We start from the raw sequence: 25,689 nt of genomic DNA, 5'->3' as shown, positions 1-25,689 counted from the left end.
CGGTAGCAGGTGGCGGCGGAGGGGCATCTGAGATGCTGGGGGCGGCCCCGGGCGAGTGCGGCTCAGCTGGTGCCGGGGCTTGTCCCTTCTCCCCGGCGGTGAAGCCCGCATCCTGGGTCCGGCCGGGGGCAGATGTGCCCTGCAGCCGCCACCAGCCTCCTCTGCGGCGTGCCCCGCTGTACCCTGAGCGCGTCCTGTAGCTAAGGTCGGCGAGGGTCAGTGGTCGGATGGGGACTTGTGTGGTAGTGGGAGCCCTGCCTGCGAGGTGAGGCTGTAGGGTAGGGAGGGAGGGCTCTCTTGGTCCTGATCTTGTGTTGAGACTAAGGGGGTGCGTGTACGGAAGCTCTCTTAGTCCTAATCTGGTGCTGGGGACCTGTGTCATGCCTGTTTCTTACCCAGCAGTGGGAATGGGGCTCTGGGGAGTGATACATATTGTTGCTTAATAAATCATTGGGTTGCAGAGAGCCCCCAGCCCCCTAGGTGCAGCACCAAACCTAAACTCTTGGCAGCCGCAGTTGAACTTTATAGATAATGGTAATAATAATTAAAGAATTACCATTTTTGGGGACCCTTTCTGTCTGGGCCCTGGGCAGCTGTCCAGTTCACCCATGTCTGTGTTCAGCCTTGCCCTAGTGCTGTACTTGGCAAGAAAGAAGGAGCCTGGCTCTGTCACCGGTTATGTTTATGGACTTAAACAGATCCCAGCTCCTCTCCAGGCTGCAGTTGTCCCCACCCATAAAGTGGGGGTAATGGTACTTGCTTAATTTCCAAAAAGCTAGTTCATTGCACTGTGTTTACAATCCTTTGAAAATGGAAAATGTATCATGTATGTTATCGTGTATATTATTATGTATGTTATCATATTTATAGTGGCCAGTCAGGGTCCCATATCACTACTTGCAGGAGCTGAAGGTGTTGCTTTGAAATCCTGGCTGCATTTCATTTCAGGGTAATTATTTTCTGCCTATTGAAATTCCTTCTGCAGTTTCACTCTGGCCCTTAAAGGTACTGCACTGTGTGGCTGAGGCAGGCCGTGTGCTGCACCCCAGAAGCATCCACATTCTGGAGCGGCTGGGCAAAGCAACTCTGTAATAGAAGCACACGCGTCATTTCGGTGCATTCACAAGGCCCTTTGGCATAAAAAAACACTGTATAAGTCTCGGGTATTTTTAGCAGCAGAGGCGGGTGACATCTGCGGGGGTGGGCAGAACTGACAGGTACCATCGAGGTGATAGGCATGGCAGAAACTTACAGGAGGAGAGGAAGATAACTCCAAAAGGGGCTTCCCCAGATGGTGAGGCTTGGGTAGCTTTGCTAAGGCCTGCGTTGTTGTTGTTTGGGTGACCATGGGACCCAGAAGCTCTGTTGTGTTGGGTGCTGCACAGACTGACTGAGAAGCAGGTCTTGTCCTGGAGAGCTTATACATCGGAGAGCAGGAGAGCACAGGAACAGCATTCAGCACTCCTAACCTAGCTAGATTTTCAAAATGGCTCAGTACCCACCGTGCCGCCTTGGTTTGCACCTGATGACAGAACCACAGACTTATCACTAGTCCAGTGTGGTCAAGCGAAGTCTCATTTTTGTGGACTGCTTCTGCAACAATGTGTGCAACTCTGTCATCTCTCTCTTCCCATCACACATTAGACCTTGTTCTGCTTCCAGATCCAGCCTTGCTGGAGCACCCACTGCAATACCACACTTCCTTCCTGTCTGCAACACAGCTGGCAGTTGCACGGGGCTGCAAGGCATTGGGTGACTCTGCTACATTGGCCACCAGGAAGTAGGAGCAACATGCCCCTTTTGCAGCGAGTCTGGGCTGAGGGGAGCCAGGCTGGCTGTCAGAACAGTTTCCGTGTGGAGAACCAGGTGATGCCACGAGTTGCCCAGGCCTTAAACGTCACACTGAGCCTTTGCTTATGCTGGAGCTGTGCCAGTTGGGTGAGGGAGGTTCATTCATAGCCCATGAGGCCCACTTGGCACAAAGCTGCAGCTGTGCTCGCAGCTGGGATGTCATTTCTAAGCTGGCGGTGGTGGGGCTTAGCAGGTTACCCCAAGTTTTGTGGGGAGGCAGGGAATCTTTCCTTATGAACAGCACCCACAGTTGCTGAGTCACAGCTACCTGCTGTGGGGTATCGGCAGTACAGCGAGACACGGGGTGGGTGGGGGTGGTTAATGCACTTTGAACTCCCTGCCACGGAGCTGCCAGGTAATTGACTGCCAGGGGAATAGCAGGTGTTGGAAAAGGTGGTGAGGTAACACTGTGTGGTTGGCTCCTCTGCACTCTGGCAGAAGGGTCTGGCCTCTTTGAATAACCCCTGCCAGTCTTCCTCCCGAAAGATCCCCGCAGACTTCTTCTGGGGGGCAGTGGGGTGTAAGTTCACAGTTGCACAGAGGGGGTCCCCATTTCAGATGGGAAAGCTATGGCACAGAGATGGGAAAAGAGCTTGTCTGAGGAGTAAGAGGTTGGACAGACATTGGTCAGGGATAATCTAGGACTAGCTCTATGCCTATGCTATGATATAGGTATTTCCCATGCATTTGGGCTTTGCTTTCCCGTGCCACATGGTGCCAGGAAGGAATCCTCCTCCCCCCCCCTTTTCCCTGTTGTACATGTCATAGAGGGGTTTTTTTTTTATTTGCCTTTCCCAGAAATATTGGTTGATTTTGACTGGGATGTGCCAGTGTTCCTGATGTGACTGAAATCCAGAGGTTCCTGGCTAGAGGGTCTTGCCCCACCACTCAGGGTCAGACTGATCACATTTAGGGTCAGGAAGGCATTGCAGAGTGGTATGGGCTGTGGTAGTTACTGCTTTTCTCTGTAATACAGAGCAGTGTGGGGTGGGGGGGCACGGACCCTCTTCTTTGGATCTCTTGAGTGTATTTAGCAACCCTTGCAGCAGCAGGACACTGACAGCCTTTGCCCTCCTGCTTTATCTATGGCATGTTAGGATGCTATTCCATGTAGTTATGTGACAGGGTTGATTATGTAGTTTTAGTAATAGATTAGGTGAGGATTTGTATAGGATGGTTTGGATAAGGATGATCCTGCCTCAGGCAGGCGGCTGGCCTTGATGACCTCTAGAGGTCCCTTCCAGCTCTACTTTTCTATGATTCAGTGGCAGAGCTTGGATGAGAACTCAGGAGTCCTGGCTGTCATAGCTTCCCCCCTCCTCCCCCCCAACCTCAGAGAGACTCCTGTGGTTTCTGAAGACTGACCTGAATTTACAAATGTGCACGTGTTGCCCTATCTGGATAAATCACATTAAAAAAAACAATAAGCCTTCCTGTCAACAGAGGCGTGCTCTGAAAATGTCACTTTTAAGCCAGCTTGAATTGCATCTGAGTCTGTGATCAGGTTTCGCTGGGATGTCGTGGCTGAGAAGTTAGTTGCTAGGGAGCATGGCTGAGAAGCTGTGACAGTCATCGGGAGATTTTGGGGTAGGGGAGAGATGGTGAACCTGCTAGCTCCTTTCCCTTCCAACTACAGAGCTTATGGTTGACTTCAGTGACAGCCTGATGGGGGAGTGTTTTGGGACTCAGGATGCCCGGGGTCCTGTTCCTGGCTTTGCCACTGAACAGCAGAGCACGGTTGGGTAGATCTCATCCCCTCCCATCCTTATCTGTCTGTTCAGCTGTGCAAGGCAGAGACTTCCTCTCTCTCATGTATGTACAGCACCTAGCACAGTGAATTCTGTAGGCTATAATGCAAATAATAAAGACCACAGCTTTCCTTGCCTTGAAAGGAAAGTGGAAAAAAGAGACTGGGCAAGAAAGAGAGAGAAGGAATGGAAGAGTCAAGTGTGAAGAGGAGGAACCAGGAGCTTGGACCAAGGTGGATTTGTGTCCTTCCTGGATCTCTGCCTGGTGTCCTGCCAAACTGACTGGGAGGGTGTGACAGCCCTGGGCTTTCTGCTGGGCAGAGGGGGAAGCCATGATGATTCCCTGGCTGAGAAGTGGTGGGGATAGGGGCATGCAGGTGTCAGGGCTGCAGCTGGGAGGCAGCTGACAAGTGTTGTCATTCAAGAGGGAGAGGGGGGAGTAGGAGGGGAGAAGCTGGAGCAGCCACAGAAGAAAGAACATGGGGGAATGAGGGCCTGGGGACTGTGACTGCTGGAGGGAGGATAAGGGCCTAGGTTAGACGGAGTGTTTGGCCTCTTCAGTCATAATTTGCCCCTGAGAAGCATCTGGCACAGGGAAAAGGCATCTCAAAGAGGCTTGTCTCTTGCCACCAGCAAATCCAGGGCTTTCCCTCTTTTCTCTCCTTTCTCCCTTCCCTGTTTCCTCCCCCTCCCCCCCTTTAACTTTGCCCATGCTTTGTGGTGGTAATAGACCCTGGCCCCTACACCCACACACTGGCTTGCTAGAGTAGTCAGAGCAGGAGCTTGAAGCAGGAGTCTCCTGAGCTCTGTGCCCTGCTCTGGGTGGGGAAGGTGGTTCAGGAGGAAGGTAGAGACTGTGTCGTATGTGCACATACAACACCTAGCCCAACGGGTTCTCTGGGAGCCAGACCTGGGATCTGTTTCTAGCTCTAAGAAGAAAGTGCTATGGGCAGCAGGCTGGGCACCAGGAGTCCTGGGTTCTTTTTTGGTTGCACCACTGATAGACTATACAGTCTTGGCTAGGATTGCTTCCTGTGTCCCTGTTGTGAATGTGATGCCTGCCTTTGTGGGCACCTGGAGGCCTTTACATGCAGCCTAGCATCAGCTCATAGCATTGCCAACTCTTGTGGGGAGGAGTGTCAAGTGCTGAAGGGGTTAAGCCTTCTGGAGCCTTGTGACTATGAATGACCTGGCTTAGCAGAGAGGTGGGGAAGAGCTGAGGAGCTCCAGCAGGCTGGTGACAGAGACAGCTTAGATTTGTTTGCCAAGGGAGGAGACAAAGGGATCATGCAAACAGAGGTGTGGAGCAGGGTAGTGCCCAGCAGCACCAGGCAGGGGGTGGGGGGGGCATGTTGAGTTGCAGCTGGAGGGGCTGTCAAATAGGGCAGGAGAGGGAAAGCCATGCCCCATTGCACACTGAGCACCCCCTGCTGACTGCCCCTGCCATGCACCCCCACAGGTACTGCTTGTCTGTCAGCAACAGTCCTGTTTGGCCTCTGCAGGGTTGTTAGCAGGGATCGACATGCACATGGTGCTGCTTTTCCTTAAGGTCCCCCCCATGGGGTGCAATCAGTGGCACTGGCTATTGAGACCACTGGCCACTGGGATCTGGAGGGGGGTGGAGATAAAGGGACAGGATATGCCCAGCCATCTAAGACATCCTTGCATCTGCCAGCTCTTCCCCCTGGCACGGGGAGGGGGGGGGGTGTTGGGGCAGGGCTCTGTACCCATAGAGAAGGAAAGCTCAGTAGAGGTGGGGAGAGGGGTGTTGCTGATGTCACATCTCTGGGCTGAGCAGGCTTTGTGTAGGCTTCACAGGCATCACACCTCATCCTGCACTGTGCAGGGCAGGGAGGGGGCAAAGCCCATCTTGGCTCATAAAAGGAAATAGCAAAGAGGATGCTCACACAGAGCTGAATGGCTACAAAACAGAAACCCCCAGGGCTTGGCTAGCAGAGAAGAAACATCTGCTTAGATATGGGGAAACACAGGCCAAAGGTAGATTGGCTGAACCTCCTGCCCAAAGGGGCATGACCCAGCCGGGCACCCTTCTACCTCCTGCCTTCTCCCCTTGTCCTCTGGTCACCTGAGCAGCCCCCTCCCCTAACGCAGGCTTGACACCATCGGAAGGAGGCTGCCAGGGGCTGGGACCATGGCGGGGGTTAATGTGGGAGCCCTTCAGACTTGGCAGAGGTGAGTCCTACCAAAGGAGGAGGGGGAGGAGTCTAATTCTGGTTTGGCAAGGTGGGCATATGACCTTATTCTGTGTTCCTGACTGTCTGCCAGCTGAGGGTGCCTCCTGGCTAGGTCTGAACAAAGGATGGAAGATGCTTTATAAGATGTGCAGAGCTCTGTTTTGGTGGGCATAGGAGAGAATCCAGATCTCTCGCCCACCTGGAGAATCTCCGTTCCTGGGCTGGTGGGCCAGATTCTGCAGGTGCTTAGCACCTCCAGTGATGTGCTGAGAACCCATAGCCCCTATAGAGTCATGCCCTTCAGGGGGGCTCAGGCTTCAGCCCTTTCTAGACTGTTGGGAAAGGGAGTTGCCCGTGATGGGGTTTCTAGTTTGGAAGCTCTTCTCCCAGCTCTAACTTCCCTCCTGTTCATCGACTGAGTCTCGTTCTCATCCATGATGCACATCACAGAGGGTCTCTGGACACCTGTGCTTGCTCTGGTTGCTGCTATCTTTGGGTGCTTGTACACATGACAGGGATTTTGTCTCCTAAATTGAAATGATGGGTTTTTAATTGTGATGATTTAAAAACCCACCGTTTCAATTTAGGGGCTTCCATCACTCATACAGTGAGGGGCCTGATCCTTTTTTTTTTTTTTTTTTCCGTGGAGACTGACCACCTCTCCTGTGGCCAGGGGGTGAGCTGCCAGTGGACTGAGTGGTCCCTGAGCTGCAGGGGCCCCCAGTCCTTCCTGGGTTCCTCCGCAGAGGGAAGGACCGGCCCTTCCCACATCTTGGGGCTCACCAGCAGCTTGTTTCCCACTGTGAGAGAGGTGGACAGGCTGGTGCGGGGGAAGGGAAGGGAAGGGATCAGGCCCTTTGCTGCTTTTTTTTTTTTTTTTCCTGGCAGGGCCTGCCCACAGTTGAGCTGGGTACACCACCCCTTCCCTCTCCAGCAGCAGCGCACTCTGGGGCTGCCCAGGCAGGGTGCTAGCAGGCCAGGGCTGCCCCATCTCAGAGGCAGCACCCCGTCAGATCCAACTCTTCCTCAAACCTGCCGGTGAGTGGGCAGGCTCAGGGAAGAGTTGGATCTGGTGGGGTGTTGCCTCCGAAGTGGGGCAGCCCCTGGTCCACTAGTAGCCCACCTGGGCAGCCCCAGGGGGCACTGCTGCCTTGGAGGGAAGGACTGGGGTCCCTGCAGCTCAGGGGCTGCTTGGCCTGCTGGCAGCTAGCCCCCCGGCTGTGGGAGACCGGTAGGCTCTGCGTTTTGGGGGTGGGGGAGAATCGGGCCACTTGCCACTTCTGCCTTCAGCCTGCCTTTCTTGCAGTGGGGAAGGGACCTATCAAAAGGCTGCAAGGTTACAAATAGCTATGGGTCCAAAGTAAACTACGTGCGAATGTGGTTTAGTTTGCAATGTAACACAAACTCATTTAAATCAGAAAAAAACCCCATACGCGTACAGCGTGAGGCAATTAAACTGCAAAAGCAGGCAATTTTCGTCATGTCTACAAGCACCCTTTTAGTCTAGTTCAAAAGTCTCTAGTGAGGGAACCTCCCTTCACATGGATGCTAATGGAGCTCAGGCAGCTTTCCCTTCCCACATCATCCTTCAGCCCAAGCAATCCTAGACAGAGAAGCTACTTCAGAGCTGCTACATTACTCAGCAGTGGGGGAGAGCTCTTAGGGGGTTGGAACAGGCCTTCTGGGGACATGAGAGAAACCCTATCACTAGGGAACATGTACTGCTGCACTGACCAAAGGGGCAGAGGGTGTGCTGTGAGGAGCAAGCCTCCCTTGGTAGAAAGGGCCCTTCTTTATCTCTCTTTTGTGATTCCAGTAGTGTAACTGAAGGGTGGAAGTGTGAGAAGTACCAGCCCTGGGGGCTAGCGTAGATGAGCCCCTGGAATGGTGCCTCCCCGAGTCTTTGTCATGGCAGGAGCATGCCCAACCTGCCTGGCATAGGAGTCCCCAGGGTACGTAAGACTGATCACTACCCTCCCCCTCTACACCCCTACTCCCTTGCACTCACCACTACCACCCCCAGGGCACAGGGGAGTATAGATGAGGGTACAAAACTGGTGTAGTTACACCTTGCATGCCCCTGTGGGATATGAAAGGCTCTGATGTTCTAGTGGAGAACGAGTTCTAGTGGAGAACGAATACAGCCCAGCTTGGAGTACGTTTATGGGGAAAAGAAAGATGCTTGTGGGTCTACTCCTCAATCCAGTTGGCCTCCGTGGGGAGACGCTGCTTAGCATCACTTGTGGATCTTTTCCACTGACTGAAACAGAGCGAGTCTGAGAGTAAAGGATGGTCCCAGGTGTTAACCACAGTGCAAGTCCCTGCATGGCCATGGGATTCTTATGTTACCCGGGAATTGTTCCTTAGGGCAGCAGTTTTCAACCAGGGATCTGCAGCTCCCTGGGGCAGGCTTCAGGGGGTCTGCCCAGCACAGGGAGAAGCTGCCTTGGCCCCCCCGGGGCTGAGGTGAGTCAAGGAAGGGGCAGGGGCGGGCCTGGCTCCACAGCCTCCATATGTGGTTGGCACTGCAGGGGGGCAGGTGAGGCGCCGCACTGCTGCTACTCAGGTGAGCAGGGCCCCAGAGCTAAGTGGGCAGGGCTGGGGAGCCAGGCAGTTGTTGTGGCACAGGTGGGCTGTGGAGTTTTTATAGCATGCTAGTGGGGAACAGGAAGAAAAAGATTGAGAACCCCTGCCCTAGGGTGTGTCTGTGTCAGTCCCTGCTTTGACTGCTTTGTGGTGTAGAAATGCCTGAGCCAGCATTAGCTCCGCTGGCTGGCATCCTATTAGCTGTCTAGCCATGGCAGCACAGAGCTTAGCAGACTAAAGCTGCCTAAGCAGCCACCCAGCTCCTTGGGTAGATTTGCAGCTGGTGTTCAGTGTCTGCAAGTACCCAAACTAGCTAATTTGCAGTGAGCTCAAACTGTATCATCTACAGGACACTGCAGTCACAGTCCGTCGTCGTCCCCCCCCCCCCCCCGTGGTGATCAGGACGTCCTGGCACCTATTGTGGTGACTCCCAGTACTACATCTACCCCAGCTGAGGCTCCAACCCAAGAAATACCAGTGTAGTATGTGCGCTGATGCATTAACCCAGCACTGGGTTAATGGAGGAGCTGTTTAGCCGAAGCCACCAAGATGCCCGTATCAAATGCTTTCTCAGAGTAGTGGTCTCCATGGGGACAAGCTGGCCTCCAGCCCAGAGGCTGGAGGAAAGGCTTCAGTCTAGCAGCCGTGAAGTCCCGGGTGATGATTATGCTTGTAGGATGTGAGGTAAAAGCTGGCACGTTCCCTGCCTCCTTGTAGAGGGATCCAGAGTTCTCCATTGGCAGAGGCAGAAGAGGCTCCCAGCTACTTAAACTCTGTTGAAAAGATCCCACCTCAGTTTTAACTTCCATCCCATGGAGCTGTAAGAGACCAGGAAGAGAAGTTTGCAAACAGCTGCTGTCAGGGACTGAGTGGCCCTGACTTCTGGTCAGCAACAGTCCCAGGCCTGTTCTTGGCAGGATCAGAGTGTTGGCTCTGATGTTCAGGCCAGGCTCCAGGACTGGATTGGAATCACAGGGGACTGCAGATTGGCACTGAGCAACATTGGCAGAGCACTGCATGGAGAGCTTGGGGCTGGGGTCAAGATTAAGGGGCCTCAACAGAGTTGGGGTAGGGGAATGGTCCAGGATTAGCATGCCACAACGACTGAGGAGGGCATGGGCTGAAATTGTGGAGCTGAGGATATGGAGATCTGCCCTCCCCCTGCCCCCAGTGTGGCAATGCTGGTGACATCTTGCCTCATTCTTGTGAGCACTGCAGTGTCACACAGCTTTGCTCAGGTGTCACAGTAGGCATGTGGGCTTCTCTCTCCGCAGGTGGTGTGGCTGAGCTGGGGATGAAGGCAGAAGCCTGACGCCTAGCATCATAGACAGCTTTACACCCACGGGCTCAGGCTGGGTCCCACTGACTGCAGCAGGAGAATCATTGGCGAGAGGAAGCCCCTAGCCATGGGCAGCCACGAGAGGGACCCAGCCTCCCCCAAGAGGGCACCAGCCCCATCCAGGTCCAACAGCACCGTGTCTTCTAAGCATGGCAGCGTTCACCAGGTCTGGTGCTTCCTTTCTGATGTGCCCCCATCACCCTGTTATCAGGCTCTGTCCTGAAAGTGGGGCTGAGAAGGGAACCTTTTTCCCTGAGATCCATGCCAACCTTGGGGTGGGGACAAGAGGAGGAGGAGGAGAAAGGCTGTAGATCTTCTCCCTCGGCAGCTGGGATGACAGCTCTGCCTTCCAAGAGGGATGGACAGTCACAGTGGCAAGGGCATGAGATGCATAAGGATCATTTTAATGCAGTCTAGTAGTGGCCTGGCTTATGTTGCTTGAGAATGGGGCTGGGGGAAAGCTAATGGGGAACAGGCCCCTCCCCTGCCCAAGTGACTGCTCCCCACAGCATTGCAAGGGCAGACCCTGTTGTGTGTCAACCACTGGCATCTCCTGCAGCGGAATAAAGGGAGAGGGGGACTGGGGGAGGAAGATCCTTTAACCCCTGCACTCCCAAACAGTTTCCTGCCCTCTTTGAAAGGTAGCCCATAGCTCCGAGGGTCCAGGGGGCACTTGCAATGAACATGTCTCCATAGAGATGTCCTCCCAGGAGTTGCAGTGCTGAGTGAATTAGGGGATCAACAAAGGGTTTAACAGCCAGGTGCTAGGCTCCTTCCTTTGTTGGCACTTGGGAGGAAAGCAAAGATGCTGGTAAGTGAGATCTGACAGAAGCTCATGCCAGCTAGTCTGTGGAAGGGGCCTGGCCCATTACAGGTGCTGACCCGCAGACTTGGACTCCTGTGTTCCAGGGCTCAGAGAGCTGGGAGATGGTGGACGAGCCACGGGGCAGAAGCGGGCCAGGGCAGGAGCTGGAGAGGCAGGAAGGCTACATGCTGAAGAAGAGGAAGTGGCCTCTGAAGGGTTGGCACAAGGTGAGAGGCTGAAGGGAGTGGGAGGGAATATCCCCCAGAGGTAGATTCTCTACTCTGTCCCCAGCCTCTTGCCCCTCTCAGCCATGTTGCTGCCTCCATGCGGGGCAGGCTAAACCAGTGAAGGCTAGGCCAGTACTTGGATGGGAAACCCCAGAGGGAAGTGGCTGCATGGTTCCAGCAGGGGCACTCTTCCGCCTACACTAGCCCTAAGCTGATGCCTCAGCACGGTCTGAAGGGGATCTGTGCTGCCCACTTTCAGGCTAGGAACCAAAGTGAAGCCCTGTACACAGTCACTTATGATCCCAGGGTTGGTGGATATCTTGCTAACCTTGGGCCATTGACCACCCCCCCCCCCCTTTCCTTGGCTAGATTCCCAGCTTGGGCTCTTACTCAGTCTGTCTCTGAGTCTCTTGCCCCTGCAGCTCCACAAGTATCTGTCACTTTCTGTCCTAAAGTATCATGGACTCTTAAATGGCTTCCATACTCCATCCCAGCCCTGGCTGTGTTTTGCTGCTTGGTGAGCCATCTGTATGCACTGTGGCTGTTAATGGGGTGCCAGTCTGCACCCCAGGGGTGATTGCATTTTGTTGTTCAGCGAGTGAGCCCTGTGCAGTGTGGCTGTTAGCTGTGCTGTCCCCAGAGGTACCTGTGTTCTGCTGCTTCGTGAGTGACCCCCATGCAGTGTGGCTGTTAACTGGGCACTGTGCTCCACTGCACTTTAGTTCTGGGGGAAGCAACTCTTATATGTAGTTCAAGTGCTTGGGGAGAGGGATCCCTTGAATTTGGGGCATGAGCTGGTTTCATGGGTGCAGAGAACCAACAACATGCCTTACTCTGTCAGCTGCATCCTCATGTCCTTCTCTCCTGTATCCCCCAGAGGTACTTTGTGCTGGAGGAGGGGATCCTGAAGTATGCCACCACATGCCAGGATGTGAGTACGGCCCTCATAGGTGTGAACTGATGCCATATTTCAGAGTAGTAGGGGCAGGGCAGGGCTAGGGCTAGTAGGCAGGGCAGGGCTAGTAGGGGCCTGGGTCAGTCTCTCTGGGAAGGTTGGGTTGGGTGGGAGGCCTAAGTGCCCAGAGTCCCGTCTCCTCTAATTGGATGAGTGTCCTGAACCTGTATAACCTCCCGCCCCAGGTCCTCAAGGGAAAGCTGCATGGTTCTATCGATGTCCGTCTGTCTGTCATGTCTGTCAACAAGAAGGCGCAGCGTGTGGACCTGGATACAGAGGAGAACATCTACCACCTCAAGGTGCTGGCCTGGGAGCACCTGCTCTGTCCCTGTGCCCCCTGCCTGGGGGTGCTGGAGAGGTGGGACTTAGGGTGGAGGGGAGTGGGACAGGGTGGGGGGGATCAGGTTTTTGATGGGGTTGGGATCTGGGGAGGAGGTTCATTTGTAAGACATATCTGACCTACGGCCTCCTTACCCCCCATCTCTCACATAGATCAAGTCCCAGGAGCTCTTTAACAGCTGGGTGGCCAAGCTCTGCTCTCATCGCCTGGCTGAGAAGCCAGAGGTGCCCAACTATTCTGCCCCCAAAGTGAGGCTCCCATCATCCCCCTCACAGGTGAGTGCTACTGATCTATGTAGGGAGAGCAAGGTGAGGGAGAGTTTCCCCCATGCACTGCCAGGGTGTGTGTGTGTAGGCAGAGGTGCAGGGGTCCTTCTGTCTTCTTAGGAGGTGGAACCCAGGTGTTCAGGCTTTGTCTTCCAGCCCAACCTGCTCCTGAGAACTCCCTAACCTCCTCGGGTCTTTCCACAGGGCTGTGGCTCCCGGGCCTGGGTCCTGCCATCAGGCAGCACCCCAGCCCTGTCCACCCTGACCAGCCCCAGGGACAAGGTGAGCACCTGGCTGAAGAACAGTGAATGCCTGGAGCGCTGCTCAGCAGGTGAGTGGGGAGTGGCAAGGTTAGGGTGGGGAGGGAGTATCTGATGCTGCCTGTGCTATGAGATGGGCAGCAGGAGGAAACATGGTTAGGTAGCAGGCTGCAGAGCTCCAGTGTGGCTGGGGTTCAGTGTGGATGTGGTGGTCATGCCATATCCCCCTGGCCCATGTGGTATGGGAAGACAGCCCGTGGCACCCATGTGCCCTACCTCATGTGTTCCCCTGCCTCCAAACCCCTTGCCCGGCAGCCCTCCTTCTACTTACCCATCTCTCTGTGACTCCCCACCCTGCCCCAAATCTCAGAGCTCTCTGAGTGCCAGGGGAAGCTGCAGGAGCTGAACAAGATGCTCCAGAGCCTGGAGACATTGCATCGCATCCCGTCTGCGCCTCTTATCTCCAACAGCCAGGTGAGCTGGGGAGCAGGGCCTGTGGGATCAGTTTGATCCCTTGGACAGCTCTGGTTTCATGGGGAGCTGGGCATTGAGGTCACTGTGATCCCTGGCAGCATGGTCAGGAATGGCACCTGGATTGATAATATGTCCCTGTATCACAGAGAGGAATCCTGGGTACCCCAGGTCCCCCGCTATGGGCCTCCTGGAGTGCCGTAGAGGTCAGCCCATTCATGTGGCTGGCATGAGCAGGTGGTCCTCCTAGGCTGCTGGCAGTGAGCGTGCCAGTGGGGACACATCTCTAGTGCCTGTTGATGGGCTGTTGTTAATTAGTGCCAGACTGTATCTAGAGGTGGCTGCGTTTTGCTGCTTGGCAAGCCATCCCTGTGCGCCAGTGGGCAACCCTGGCACTCCTCTGTCCCTCTCCTGCCTTGCCCCCAGCTCTCTTGCTTTTCCTGTCAGGAAGGTTCTCTCATGCTCACTTTATTACAGGGCTCAGTTGGTACAGAGAGGCCCAAGAAAGGAAAACGCACCACCAAGATCTGGTGCACCCAGAGCTTTGCCAAAGATGACACCATTGGCAGGGTGAGTGCAGCCACCAAACACTGCCCTCCCCACCCAGGCAGCTTTGAGAGGAGGGAGGGCACCAGGGCTTGCAGCTTTTCCCAACCCCGTGTGAGCCTCAGCAGCAGGGGAACATCACCAGGGTGCATTTCAGTTGCGTGGGAGGAACCTGTTGTGTGGTGGCACCTGCCTGCCTGCCCTGCAGGTACCCACCTTAAGAAAGGTGACAGGGTGTGCCCAAGAGAGCCTAGACCCCATGCAGGGCAGTGTCAGGATCCAGAGAGCCTCTGACGCTGGCACCATCCCATCAGTCCTGCTGGTCTGACTCAGGGGCAGAGGTCACAAGAACACCTGGCAAGTGCTGAGCTGCCCCCAATCGCCCCCCACTTTGCTCTCTGCCTAGGTGGGCCGCCTGCACGGCTCTGTTCCCAACCTCTCGCGGTACCTGGAGCCATCTCAGAGCCAGCCAGCCTTCAGCCTCCCAGCAGAGTACAACCAGCTGCAGAGGAACTTCTGGGTCCTGGCCCAGAAAGGTGGGTCAGGCTTGGGGTGGAGGGATGGATCGAATGATGAGAGAAGGGGGTCGGGGTGAGCAGGGTCTGGACTGGACCTGTGGCTCCAAGAGCAGCAACTGCCTCACCTGCCTGAGCTGAAGAAGCAGGTACCACTTGGAAGCTCTGGCTGCCTCTACCGTTGTGGCCACTACAAGGAGACAAAGCTCCAGAGTTGATTGGTTCTGGGTTGAGCCTGACCCCGTGCCCTGCTGCCGGTTCCAGTGCATGGGTCCCTCAGCAGCGTGGTGGCTGTGCTGACCACAGAGAGGGATCGCCTCCGGGAGATGCAGCGGGCACTGGACCTGCAACGCTCTGCCACACGCCTGGGCAGCGCCAGGAACTCTACCACACCTGGGGTAAGGGACTGGATGCAAAGAACACCCACTCTCTGATCTCCCTCTCCTACTGCAGGGAGTTCAGAGCTGGTCCTAGTGTGGCCTTTCAGTATAGGTCAGGGTCACTGTACCCTTCAATGTGCAGTGGCCCCCTGCATGGGTTGGGGATGGAGTTTGAAACCCAGGCATTGTGGATCTAATAATATATGGTGGGGAGTCACAGGACACGCGAGCATCCAGGGCCTGAAGGGAGTTGCTCTAGGCCCCGGGTTGGGTCTGTAGTGATTTCAGGCAGCTGCCATTGGATGGTCCTCTCCAAAGTGTTGTGAGTTGGGTGGGTATCAGCCTTGTCCTCTGGGAGCATTCCTCCTACCTCATGTTGGCAGCCCCAGGGGAAGGCAGGGGAGGGCTACCCTGCTCTGTGCTGCCCTGAACATAGCAGCTGCCAAGTTCCCCTCACCCCAGCCAGGATATGGGGCCACACTGCAAGAGTGGAGGCTGGGGTGGGGGGAATGTGTTTTCTCAGCCTCTTCCTTTCTGTGCAGAGCCTGGATCACCAGGAGTGCCTGCGGCGATTCCACTCCCTTTCTCTCTCCTCTGATGCCACCCTGGACTCCTTCACCTCACTTACCCCAGCTGAGGTGAGGCCCCTGGAGTGGGCAGGAGGCAAGCCATCTGATCAGTAGTAATCTGGATCAAATGAAGAGGGGAGCCCAGTGGTGGGACTGCCCTGCTGCTGCATGCTGGGCTGTGCTGACTGGGCATGTGGGTCCCTGGGGATAGAGAGGGTCTGATGTTGAATGAGCATGGAGCAGATCACTCCAGGCTGGGGTCAGGTCCCTGATGGAAGCCTGAAGGCCTGGGTGGTGCACCCGGTGGACGTGGAACTCTTCTTTCAGCCCAAGGGAAGGAACTCTCTGGGCTCCATTGGTCCCACCTAGGAGCAACACAGTTGCCCCTGCACCCATCCCCTAGCCCAGCCCCTACCCTTCTTATAGCCAACCTGGCTGCGCCTGCTTCCACCCCTGCTTCCTCTGGGGAAGAGGCCATGGTGAGGACATGGATCCTGCTCTGCCCCTGCTGCACTGTCAGCAAAGGCTGAAGATGACTATCCTATTTCCTCCCCGCCATATGCACAGCCAGACACCCTGCTGGTGAAGGGACGGGAGCAGCAGCTGTCCAACCGCAGCATTGTCTCGCTGTCCGACTCGCACACAGAGTTCTTCGATGCCTGCGAGGTCTTCCTGTCTGCCAGCTCCTCTGAGAATGAGGTTTGGAGGCTGGGGTATCTGGGGCTGTGGAAGGGACCCAGCTGCAGGGATGTTCAGCTGTAGCCTTGCAGTGCTCAATGCAGTTGCCCCCCTTTGAGCCACCACCCTCTGCTGGCTGGAGTGTGTCAGGCAGGCCCATTGCCTGTCAGCTCCTCTGCATGATGGGGTCTGGTGCTGTGATAGAGTCTGTATCTCATCTCTAACACTGCTGCTGTGTCTGTGGCATTGTGCTCCTGAATCTATTGTGGTCAAAGGCACAGATTATCTCCAGGTGCGAGTGTTGGCCTATGTATACATGCAAACATACAGATGTATGTATACCCAGCCACAGGTATGCACCTGGGTGTGCACACACATGTACTATTATGTCTGTGTGCATACCGCTGCCCTGCTGGTACATGTGTGCATGGGGCAGTGCATCTATGCACACTCAGCTGTGTACACCCCTGGGTATGTATGTACATGCAGCATGTATGTGCACATCAACTGTGCGTGTATGCCCAACAAGCACAACACAGGGTGTACACACATACATGCAAGCTGCCAACATGACTCTCAGAGCTACAGAATGGGGGTGCCCTGGCAGATCCCTCTTCATGGAGTGGGGGGAGGCTGGTTATATTTATTCCAGAATCCCGCTCATTCCTCTGTTTCATTTCTCTTTGTTTTCTCTCTCCTGACCTCCTCTCTGCCCTGGTGTCTTAGCTGGCAGAGAAGCTCCTGCCTCCCTTGTGGCCATTACCCCCAGATCCTCATAGTCACCCCATGGCCCAGTGCCTGTAGCCTTACTTGCTGCTCATCATGAACTGGAGGCCTGACCTTGGATGCTAACAATAACTGTGCTTTGTAACACCCTGACCCTCCTATTCACCACTTGCTGCCCCTACAGCCCCCTCTTCATACTCCCCCAGGACCTTTTCAATCCTCCTGGCCCTCCTGCTCCTGACCTTGGAGCCCCTTTGAATAACACCCACCACCCCTGCCGCAGGCCTGCTCCAGATGGGCTTGGTCCTGTCTTCTTGTGGTCAGTGGGCACCTAACACTGGTGAGACCCACAGAGATCATTGTGCTCACCAGCCTCCCTCAAGAGCATAGAGCTGGGCAATCCTGTGCTCCCCAGCCCTTCCTTCTGTTTTGTGTCTGGGCTTATCTACAGCCCCTCTGTCTGTCTGGGCCTTGACCTGGCCTTGCAGTGGCAGGAAGCTTGTGAGGTCCTGGCTTTGCCCACTTTCTTATGATTCTTCCCCAGTGCCCCCCTCTGCCTCATGGCTGCCCTCTCTCTGCCTCCCAAAACTCCCCCATGCCAGGCCCCTCCCATTCCAGCTCCAAAGGCTTTTGGGTGCTGTGGTAGTGATTCTTAGAGGAGTCCTGTGGGCCCCGGTCATCAGCTGACATCAGACCCAAAATGTTAGAATGGGGCAGTGGCCACATCCAACTTGGAGTCCGATGCAGGGCTCAGTGCCCCCCACTCCTTCCCAGCAGCCTGGGGGGGCCCTCACCAGCTGGCTGGGCCAATGAAACCAACCTGAGGCCACTGCCATGCTGCTGGAGATGAATTCCTCCCAACCCCACCTGTGCCAGGGGCAGGGACAGAGCAGTACTTTCCCACCCCGCACACAGCCTTAGGCCTTTCCCTCCTCTCCCCGCACCCCCAACCTGAGCAGTAGGTGCTATATGCCAGCACCAGCCCCTTGTTTGCCAACCTAGCCTCTGTGATGTTTGTGCCCTTCCAGGCATCAGATGATGAGTCTTGCCTCAGTGAAGCTACCAATAGCATCTCTGAAGACACGGTGGATGCAGGGGGGGCTGGGCGCTTCCATAAAGGTACCAGCCCTGGGGTGGGGTGGGGTGGGGTGGGGAAGAGGGGGGCAGTGCTTGGGGGTGGCATCGGTTGATGGGTGTAGTGAAGGGGCAGGTGGGTTGTGGAGAACTTATGGATGGGCTAGGATGGCCCCTGAGGGGGTGGTGGGCAGTAGCTAGAGCAGTGGGGAAGGGGGCTGGACAGGTGGGTTTGGTGGGTGGAAGGCCCCAGCTTGTGGCTGACTGCAAGTATCTGACCCCAGCAGGGCTGGTTGCTGTGGATGTGCCAGGCACGTCTGAGCCAGGTGGGGGGCCACTGGCATGCCAGCTCCTCTCCCTCCCTATGCTGGCATCTACGGGGGTCCCATGTCGAAGCTGCTTGCCAGCCCCCAACGTCCACTCAGGTGACGTCAGCCTGTGGAATATCCTGCGCAACAACATCGGCAAGGACCTGTCCAAGGTGTCAATGCCGGTGCAGCTCAACGAGCCCCTCAACACCCTGCAGCGCCTCTGTGAGGAGCTTGAATACAGCGCCCTGCTGGATGCCGCCAGCTGCAGCCCCGACCCCTGCGAGCGCCTGGTACCTGCTCTTTGCCGGGACCCCATGCCCCACCAGGGAGGAACTGCCAGTATCCCGCTTGTCCCCCCATGAGTACCTGGTGTCTGTCTCCTGGGACTGTACCCTGAAATGGACAGTCTGGAGGGCCTCGTACCTGCCCCCGTTACCAGGGCCCTGCACCCCACTGCAAAACACAGTACTACAGCCCCCTCCACTCTGAGAGCCTGGTACTTCTCCCATCCCCGGGACCCTAATGTATAAACAGAGCCCCTCTGCCCTGCTTTGGGAGGGCAGACCAGCTGTCTCCCCTGACCAGCTTCGCTCCCTGACAGGCCAGTGCTGGCTGTTCCACAGGAAGGATGCAGGAACCCCATTCTCCTCTGGACTGAGTGAGGATGTTCTTTCCTCACCCTCCCTGGCAGGGTGGTTTGCTCCAGACCTGAAGCATAAGTGTCCTGGGCCTGGCAGGTCCCACCACAGACACTGTCCCCATGACTGTTTCCCATTCCTCCTGGAACTGTGTGGCAGGGAGTTCCAACCATCCATAGCCCTTGCTTCTCAGCTATGCTATGTATACTGCCTGTGAAGGTGGAGCCAGTTCCACCCCCAGTGAGAAGGGCCTAAGGCTGCACCTGCATCCCCACCCTCCTCATGCCTCTTTCCCCATACCTGCCTCTCAGCCCTGCATGCCCTGGGGCCCAAGCCCTACTACTAGATATGAATCAGACCCTGGTGACTTATTCTGTCTTCCTCTAGGTGTATGTGGCTGCCTTTGCTGTGTCTGCCTATGCCTCCACGTACCATCGTGCTGGCAGCAAACCTTTCAACCCTGTCCTGGGTGAGACATACGAGTGTGTGCGGCCAGACAAAGGCTTCCGCTTCATCAGCGAGCAGGTACGCAGCAGTGTGGGAAGTCACCAGGGTGGGAGGCTACACTGCTGGGAAAGTGTGGGGGGTGACATTACTGTCCTTTCCTAGATGGTATTGGAACTGCCTGCTGTTTGCATGTGTTGTGAGCCCTATGCTGCATACAGCCAATGTGGATTTTCTGAGTGACATATTGTGTAGTACCCATTTATGCAGGGCTCTGAGGGGCATAGTGGGGAGGTGTCTGCCCATGATGAGGGGAGTTGGCAGGGGTGGGGTACAGAGCTCTGGCTTAGAGGGTGGAGGTCTCAGGGGAGAGCTGTGTGGGGCTGGTGTGGATGAAGCAAGGTCATACCCTCCTCTTCCTCCTCCCCACAGGTCTGTCACCACCCACCCATCTCTGCCTGTCATGCTGAGTCAGACAACTTCATCTTCTGGCAAGGTGAGACCCCGGAGGACAACAGGGCATCAGGTCAGGTTCAGAACCACCTTGGGAACAGTGACTGGTCCCTGGTGCCCTAGGACTTGGAACCAGGGAGAATCAGGCCTGAGAGAACCACTGGTCAGGCAGGCACCTGCCACACCTCTTTCCTGTCTGCCCAGGTGCTCAGGTTTGGGGCAGAATGGCTCCAGCAGCAACAGTGATTGTCACTTCTCTTTCTCCTCCAGACATGAAGTGGAAAAACAAATTCTGGGGCAAGTCCCTGGAGATCATTCCTGTGGGGACCGTGAATGTCCAGCTGCCCAAGTGAGTGACTCCTGCCAGCCCCACCCCCACCCCCACCATTCCAGTGTTTTGAGAGCACTTCATCCTGTGCCCCTGCCTTCCCTACCCCCAGCAGTGCCCAGCTCCTGCCCACCCTGGTGGTAACACTCTGTCTCTTGCCTGCCGGTGAAGGTTTGGGGATCACTTTGAGTGGAACAAGGTTACATCCTGCATCCACAACATCCTGAGTGGCCAGCGCTGGATCGAGCACTATGGTGAGGTCCTCATCCGCAACACAAAAGACAGCACCTACCACTGCAAGATCACCTTCTGCAAGGTAGGAGGGGTCCCTCCTCCTCCACCTACCCCTACCCCCCACCCCTCCTCTCCATCCCCCCTTCATCCCTGCCCAGGCCCCATCATGGGTCCACTCCTTCCTGGCTCCTTTTCCAGTCCTCCTTTCCTGTTCTCTTTTTTCCCTTCTTCCCATTTTCTTTTTTCATCCCTTGTTCGCTCATTTTTCCTTCCACGCCCCATGGAGTTGCATCTTCCTGCCCTAACCTGCCCTCACTCCCTCTCTGGCAGGCCAGATACTGGGGCTCCAATGTCAACGAGGTCCAGGGAGCTGTGTTCAGCCCCAGCGGAAAGGTGATCCACCGCCTCTTTGGCAAGTGGCATGAGGGGCTGTTCCGTGGCACACCCCCCACCGGCCAGTGCATCTGGAAACCCAGTAAGGATCAGGAGGGGGTGATTGCTCATAGGAAGACTTGGTGTTGTCTGCATGGGAGGGGCCTTCCTAGAGGGACTAATCTGCAGGGCCTGAGACAGGACCCCCACAGTCCCAACCTCGCTCAAGTTGGGGGATAAAGGGGTGCCAATCTCTGCACAAGTGATGCCCTCTCCGAGGAGACAGCAATAGCCTTCACCCTGTCTATTCTTCCTGCATGTGAGACTTTGAGGCCTCCCAGTGGGCGCTCCAGATTCTGCAGCTACTGACGTCCCAGCTTAGTGCCTCACATTGCCCTCCACTGTGGAGGACCATCCTCAGGGGAGCACTGCGGGGATTCGCTGCTTGCTACAAACCCCCTGGGGGACTGGCCAGTGGTGGGTGCTTGGAGATGCTGATCTGGCTTCATGTTGTCTTCACTCGCAGACCCCATGCCCCGGGAGTATGAGAAGAACTATGGCTTCACGCAGTTCGCCTTGGAGCTTAACGAGTTGACGCCAGAGCTCAAACGCTTCCTGCCTTCCACGGACACACGGCTGCGCCCTGACCAGCGGTGAGCGCAGGACTGCTGCATCCCATGCCTGAGACCTCCCAATTTACCCCCACCATAATCCTGCAGCAGTGTTGGGTCAGACTAGGCACATCCTCCAGAGACCTGCGGTGTGTGCATGTGTGAGAATGTAGCTGAGACCCTGAAGTTCATTATGAATGGAGGTGGGGAATGTAACCGAGCCCCTACAGCTCCTTACGATTGTGATTCACCTGTCTCTCAGGTACCTAGAAGAGGGGAATGTGCAAGCAGCAGAGTCCCAAAAGCGCCGAATTGAGCAGCTACAGAGAGACCGACGCAGGGTGATGGAGGAGAACAACATCATCCACCAGGCACGCTTCTTCAGGTACCAGCCTCTGCCCACTAGCCTCCTTCCTATTCCCAGGGATCTGGGGGCACCCCTGCCATCCCAGTCTTCTCTAAAGAGGCAGCACAAGGGACCAGGTGTGAGCAGGTCTGGGAATGGCTCTGAGGGCATCCTCTATCCTGGCTGCCCTGAAACTTGGGCCACTTGGTGGCTTTATGATGGGAAAGGGAGGGACCATGTAGGGCTTTGGCCTGGAAAGTGCAGAACACCTGCACATTGTTTGGGGTGAGTGGGAAGGAGAAGGGGAAGGCCTGGTGTGAATGATTTTGTCTGCTTTTGGGTTGCCCTCTGAGGAGAGTCCTGCCCTTTAGCAGCCAAGATCCCTGACTGCATCCTCCCCTCCCTTCTCACTGGCAGGCGGCAGACAGATTCCAGTGGCAAGGAGTTGTGGGTCAGCAACGGCTCCTACTGGAAGCTGCGGCTGGATCCTGGCTACACCAACTTGGACAGTGCTGTCCTGTGGTAGCCAGCGGTTTCCTGAGGAGCCACCGTGGTCTCTGTGTCCTCTTCTCCCAAACCTGGGTGTGCAGGGACCTGCTGGCAGGGCCTGAGGAACATCCCTGAGGAAAACGAAGCACCAGGTCCCAGCATCTCCCTGCCCTCCAACTGGGATTCCCTGGGATTTTACTGGGCCTCAGCAGCACTCGCCACTGGACGATGAAAGGTGTCCCAGCCCTTCCCAGGTCAACCCGCTGCCTGTACCATCATCACTGCTGTCTGCTGGCCAGGCAGTGCCCTCACTACTGTGGGCTGGCCTTTGACAGTGGACTGTCAAAAGTACTGACTAGTTGCACTTAGCACTGCCCTTCACACCCCCACCTACCTCCCCTCCAGCCAGGGGACACCAGGAGGGTGGGGTAAGGGCAGCTTTCCCTTTCCCCCATTATTTGTATTAATTTCAATCAGCCTCAAAAAAGGGGGTAGAATATGCCCCAACCCCTTGCCTTGGCACCTTGGGAGAACAGGGTCTGAGAGGTGTTTGCAAAGAAAAGGCACTATCCTGGGGGTAGCACTTGTATGACCACAAGGAGGAACCACTCACCAGCCCCCAGGATGGACCTGGTGCCCTGTCTTAATGCTGCGGTTCCCCAGGGAGATCAACGAGCAGAGTTGGCTATGCTACCTCTTTGCTGCTGCCTGGTCCCCACTCCCAAGGAAGGGAAGCATTGCGGTAGTTGGGAGAAGGCGGGGGATTCATGGCTGCTTTGGCCTCTCTTGGTGCTTGTCTTCACTACTGAGATTACTCAAGTCCTGTCTGCAGCTCCATGCCCGTCCCTCATGTCTGGGCAGGGGTGGAGGGTAACTTGAGCTTCCTCTGGGGGGACAGGGAGCAGGGTGGATGCACCACTGTGTAACCACACCCTGCATTCACTGACACTTGTGGGCAGCATCCTAGTACCAGGAGCCTGGCCCTGGCACTGCCTGGCTGCTGGGAGCAGGGCTGCTGGTGGATGGCAGTGTGGCTTCTGCAGCAGGCCCAAGCCTCTCACTCCTGTGGTGTCCCCTCAATGAGCCATGTCCAAGAGGGGACCAAGGTGGCTACCTAAGCGTGTGTGACTGGTCAGCTGCTGCTCTGGCCTGGTGGGCACTAGCTCTCCTGGAATCTGCCACCCACCCTGGAGCCAGGTTCCCATCAGCATCTTGTGGGGGGGGTGTCCCTTTGGTCCCACAGGGCCCAAGGACCTGTTGGTTTCCCAGTGCCTTCTGTCACTCCGTGTGAGGGAATGTGCCAGTGACCAGGATGCTGAGGGACTGCTGTTACAAGGGGAACAACCCCTTCATTCTCTCCCTTGGTGTAGGGCTGGCTCTGGTTCTCTCCTACCCTATGGAGCTCCTTCAACCCCCCACCTTGGGGAGGACCTGGCCCTGTTCCTGTACCCCTCCTGCACACTAACACTGCAGCCTGGCCACCCTTGAGTGAAGCAATAAAGTAGCCCTTTCTTCTCCCCCAACAGGCTTTTGGGGCTGGCTAGCATCAGGGTCGTTTTGTACCCACAGCACCAGGGCCCTGGGGAGTTGTGGGGAAATAAGGTAATGGCCTGCCAGAATGAGGGCTGCTTTGGTGATCACTCTGGGATCACCATGGGGCAGCTCAGGGGCTTGGAGAACCCAGGAGAGGAACGAAGCACTAGTGCTGGTGGGAGGACACGGGGAGATGGTGCCTGATAGAGCAGGAGAGCCTGGGATTCAGCACTTCTGAAGTCAGTGGCTAGTCCAGTGACTTCCCCAGCTGGGAGATGGGTAGTGCTTATGGCTTGCCCCCCATCTACATGCCTGGCTAATGACAGCCTTTAGGGTCAGGCAGTGTGGTGTCAGGGGCTGGCACATTCCCCACCACCTGGAGCATTTGTTTCTTTGGGTCCCTGAATGGGGTTTGGGGGTCCTGGTTCCCCAAGCTCCATTCTCTCCCTGGTGTTTGGGGCTAGAAGCAGGTGGCAAAGAACCCTTGTGGGATTTTTCCCTCAGCAGCAGCTCAGGCCAGTCCCTGTCTGTTAGCCACAGCCCTTAGAGCAGGGGTGAGCACTGGTTTCCCCATCTGCCTTCACGTGCACTCTGTCTCCTTTCATGCCCTCCCTAGCAGGAGAGAGAGGGCCATGCCTGTTGGTTTGGGCACTGGGGCTTTGTGGGGCTGGCCTGCAGGCAGGCAGACCCCTCTGCCCACCCCCAACATGCACCCCCAGGCCCATCTGTGTCGATGGATTTGGCCGTTGTCTGCGTGATGCGCCCCTCACGCTGTGATCAAACATTCCACGTTCTCCAATAAAGGACCCAGGAGAGTCTGGTGTGTCTGGAGAGTCTGCCTTTTTCATTCACAACCCCCTATCCTGCCTACCTTGCTGTGGTGCCTAGGAAATGATCCTTCTGGTCCCCTCAGTGGCTTGGGTCCACATGATCTTTCATGCCTTAGAGTGTGCCCTAGGCTTCACACAGCTGGGTGCAGGGGCTGGCACACAGGGGCCCTGGTTTGTGTCCTGAGGTCAAGGAGGGGAGTGGAAATAGGGGGAAGAGTGATGAGAGGGGGATAAGGCAGCAACGAGAGCCAAGAGGGCTGAAGGGTTACAGCATCTTCCTGCAGTGCCAGGAGCATGAGTGAAAGCCTTCTCCAGACTTGAACCAAAGACTACACCCTGCCATCAACCCTGTGGCCACCCCCAAGACAGCCAACTGCAAGTGGTACCTGCTTGTTCCAGCAGAGGTGTTGGAGATAGGCAGATGTGATGCTGGTCACTGCTCCCTTGCATGCTTTTGGTTATAGAACAGGGCCTGCCCGGATGGATTTTGAACCCGGCTTGGAGCCAGGACACTAGGTTTTGTGCCCTGCTTGGGGAGGGGGATGGGAATGAAGGTTAGTGATTAGAGGACTCACAGGGGAAGCTGGGGCCCATCTTAGCTTTCCTGGCCTATCCCTTCCCTGCTCTGTGCCTCAGTTCTCTTGGGGAGGGCCTTGTGAGCCTCAGTGGGGAAGGACTCCCAGGTCACACATGGCAAAGTTTTGTGCATCATGCACCACTGTGGGCATAAGCATACATGGTTGCAACACAGGTAAACTGCTGAGGCCAGGTGGGGACAGGCTTGTGTGAGGTGTGCTCCCTGCAACCCAACTATTGGCACAGCCTGAAACACTCTGACCAGAGGGGCTCCATGATGTCTGCCACCTCTGCCACACAGCCATGGCCGTGCTTTGCACCAGATATGTGCTTGTAAATGACTACTGATTGTGACACTCAGCACATGCTTTGCCTACAGGCCTGCATGCATGTGTTTGCACATGTCTCTGCCTACAGGTATACTCCAGCAGTAGTCACAAACAGTTTCCACCCCCAGCGCACACTCTGTCTCCCCCATACTCATCTATGCTAGGTATAAATAGGCATATGCACACACATGCATTTGTGCGTGCACACACATGCTGTCCTATACTAGCCCCCATACACACACGCACACTTCTACACTAGCCTCTCCTCCTCTCCCTCCCCCCCCCCCCCCCCCCCCCCCCCCCCCGCTGTTTTGTGCTGTTTCTGACACTGGCAGCATGTACTTGGCCCCCACCAATGCACTGAATTAGCCACAGCTTTACACTTTATTTAAAGAAATTAAGCAAAACGAAAACAACAAAAAAAACCCACATGGAACCTGTACATAATTTTCAATAAATATTTTCAAAAGTAAAATTTCCTTTCTTTAAAAAAAAAAAAAAAATCGACTAACCACCCAAACACTGAGGACCGTCACGGTTCTACACCTACACTTTTTTTTTTTCCTCCTTGGGTTTTTTTGTTGTTGTTGCTGTTTTTTATTTTTTGGAGTGTAAACAGTTTTGGCGATCGGGGTGGGGTGGGGGGGGGGGGGGGGGTGCGTTG

The 25,689-nt window shown here is 55.8% G+C and overlaps 1 protein-coding gene across 8 annotated transcripts; it reads left to right on the top strand.

Moving 5' to 3' along the window:
- Positions 1-55: 55 nt before the first annotated feature.
- Positions 56-25,646, top strand: OSBPL7 (oxysterol binding protein like 7). 8 transcript variants are annotated; one of them, XM_025203773.1, is made up of 25 exons: positions 56-205; positions 871-949; positions 1,663-1,866; positions 9,655-9,885; positions 10,629-10,751; positions 11,629-11,682; positions 11,892-12,005; positions 12,199-12,321; positions 12,517-12,643; positions 12,943-13,046; positions 13,521-13,613; positions 13,996-14,125; positions 14,369-14,502; positions 15,027-15,122; positions 15,621-15,752; positions 17,486-17,576; positions 17,819-18,132; positions 18,868-19,005; positions 19,357-19,420; positions 19,648-19,726; positions 19,877-20,021; positions 20,270-20,414; positions 20,838-20,964; positions 21,185-21,307; positions 21,686-25,646. In XM_025203773.1, exons 4-25 carry the CDS (start codon positions 9,787-9,789, stop codon positions 21,792-21,794), a joined length of 2,664 nt encoding a protein of 887 aa, XP_025059558.1. In that variant the 5' UTR covers positions 56-205; positions 871-949; positions 1,663-1,866; positions 9,655-9,786; the 3' UTR covers positions 21,795-25,646. The 8 variants fall into 8 exon arrangements, 7 of the variants coding, with proteins under 7 accessions (XP_025059558.1, XP_025059560.1, XP_025059554.1 ...); XM_025203769.1 differs by having other exon boundaries at positions 57-205; positions 17,816-18,132; XR_003093980.1 differs by lacking the exon at positions 21,686-25,646 and having other exon boundaries at positions 17,816-18,132; positions 20,838-21,071; positions 21,185-21,308.
- The last annotated feature ends 43 nt before the right edge of the window (positions 25,647-25,689 follow it).

This window comes from Alligator sinensis, unplaced genomic scaffold (genome assembly GCF_000455745.1).
Source record: "Alligator sinensis unplaced genomic scaffold, ASM45574v1 scaffold520_1, whole genome shotgun sequence".
Lineage (NCBI taxonomy): Eukaryota > Metazoa > Chordata > Crocodylia > Alligatoridae > Alligator > Alligator sinensis.
The sequence above is the reverse complement of the archived record's forward strand: the minus strand, read 5'-3'. Positions and strand labels throughout refer to the sequence as shown.